This window comes from Saprolegnia parasitica, assembly GCF_000151545.1.
Source record: "Saprolegnia parasitica CBS 223.65 unplaced genomic scaffold supercont2.675, whole genome shotgun sequence".
NCBI lineage: Eukaryota > Oomycota > Saprolegniomycetes > Saprolegniales > Saprolegniaceae > Saprolegnia > Saprolegnia parasitica.
The window spans coordinates 1-1,965 of NW_012157069.1; the positions used below are offsets into that span (position 1 = coordinate 1).

The following is a 1,965-nucleotide window of genomic DNA, read 5'->3' on the forward strand; positions in this document are numbered from 1 at the left end:
CCTCCAACACCTGCTGCTGAACACTCAAGCATTGTGCCTCTTCCAAATGATGGCCGCCCTGCGGCACGACGCATGGCTACGCGACAACTTTGTTCCGGCATGTGCCGTTTACACGCCACGTCTCCCGCTCGGCTAAGCCTCTCGGCGGCCGGCTCATCGTAGCACCTTGGAATCGATAGTCCACCACCATATCCAGTTCAGTGTAAATTATATCTAAATAGACTCACTTCAACAACAACGTATCTCTCAGCAGAGTTGACGCAACATGGTGCATGGCTAATACCTCGCCTTAGCACCTACTTGTATGTCTGGGAACCACCGGGGGCGAAAAAGTGGCTCTGTTGTTTTTATCGCATCGATGCAGCGACCATGTAGTGCAATCGCGTGCACGCGATCAGCACGGCTGTCGCCTCGACACGAAAGACTTGGCTACGCACGTCGACCTCGCCCTTTTCGGGCATTGGGTCAACAGGCGCGTGGACCCGTCGGTTCGAACAGCTCTCTCAACGTAGGAGCACCACGATCCTATTTACTTGCTACGCGAGTCCGGACGGGAATCTGGCCGTGCCACCACCAGCCGCCACGAAGATGCATTTGAAGGATCACGACGAGACGACGCTTGAAGCAACCAAGAATGTTCTTGCGTGGATGAGAGCCGCGCGCCATGACCATGATCATCATTGTTGACACGACACGAGACATGCGTCCGTGCGAGGAGCCGTGCACTCTGCCGTGCACCGACATCAATATTGGAATGCTTTCGATGGCGGCAGCTTGTGCGAGGCAAGATCTTCCGCCGCGGTCTCGTCACTTCTCGATACGAACCGGCGGCCTCGTGGCGGGTCGTTGCCTATCGTGTGCGAGGCGCACTCTATGAGTGAAAAATCCAGTGATCACTTGGCAGATGGCCGTGTTGTCGGCTGGGGTCATCACAACGACGTACGGGTCGCGTCATACAAAATCACTCTACGTGTTGCGACGAGGTCGCACGATTCGTGCAATGTCGTTGCCAAGGGTTGGTGCATGTGTCTGACGCAAGCGGACGAGATGTGCTCCGGAATCGAATGGATCTTGCCACCCACCGTTAAGTACCTTTTAGAGTGCCGCAACGCGTTCGGTCATCCGGATATGGTTTCGAGGGGTCCCTCCAAAACGCCTAATGCCTCGACAATACACTCGTTTTGGTAGGTCCTCTCGAATCTTCGACATCCGGATACGGGGTACGTGGCACCTGCGACAGCGCGCTGTTGCGTCAACGGGCGCACACCTGTCGCGTCAACAGCTTATATTTCGGCGCGACGAGCCGCTTTGGTCAGATCCGAATCCACCAGCATGGACACAGCATCCTCGCTCCTCACGTCTCTGCCACTGCCGCTGGCCATGGACGCGACCTCGCTCTTCCAGTGGGTCGTGCTCTTAACGGCCATCGCCATTACCTTTCTCCACGTGGCCCGGTCGCGCCAGGCCGCACCGACGCTCAAGGGTCGCCTGAAGCGGCGCATGTCGACGCTCGGCTGGGCGACCAAGGAGAGCGAGACCGACTCGAACCGGTCGATTCCGCTCACGATCACTGTCCTTGACGGTATCGTCGCCCGCGAGACGCTCGTTGCGCACTTCCACGAGCGCATGACGTCGGACAAGGCGTTCTTCTACCGCTTCATCTCGCGCGTCGACGACGGCAACTTTGTGGTCGACTCGTCGTTTGACGCGGGCCACCATATCACCGAGCACGTGCTCGTCGACAACGAGACGCCGCACGATATTGCCGAGTCGCTCGCCAACAAGGAGCTCGACCCGTCCCTGCCGCTCTGGGCCATCACGGTGATGCACCACGACGACAAGACGTGGCTCGTCTGGCGCATCCACCACTGCATTGGTGACGGCGCATCGCTCTCGCTCGCGCTCTTCAAGCTCAGCGACGCCACCGAGATGCCGACCCTGCCGACGATGCCCGCGCCGACCACC

General features: G+C 58.8%; 1 protein-coding gene across 1 annotated transcript in view; it reads left to right on the top strand.

Annotated features, from left to right (window-relative positions):
* Window positions 1-1,332: 1,332 nt before the first annotated feature.
* The window catches only part of SPRG_21906 (hypothetical protein), a gene marked incomplete at both ends in the record, with an annotated part of 1,779 nt that continues 1,146 nt past the window's right edge, over window positions 1,333-1,965 (top strand). The window contains one exon of the mRNA XM_012356982.1: window positions 1,333-1,844. Within this exon, the coding sequence (XP_012212372.1) occupies window positions 1,333-1,844 (512 nt within the window). The remainder of the gene's footprint in view (window positions 1,845-1,965) is intronic.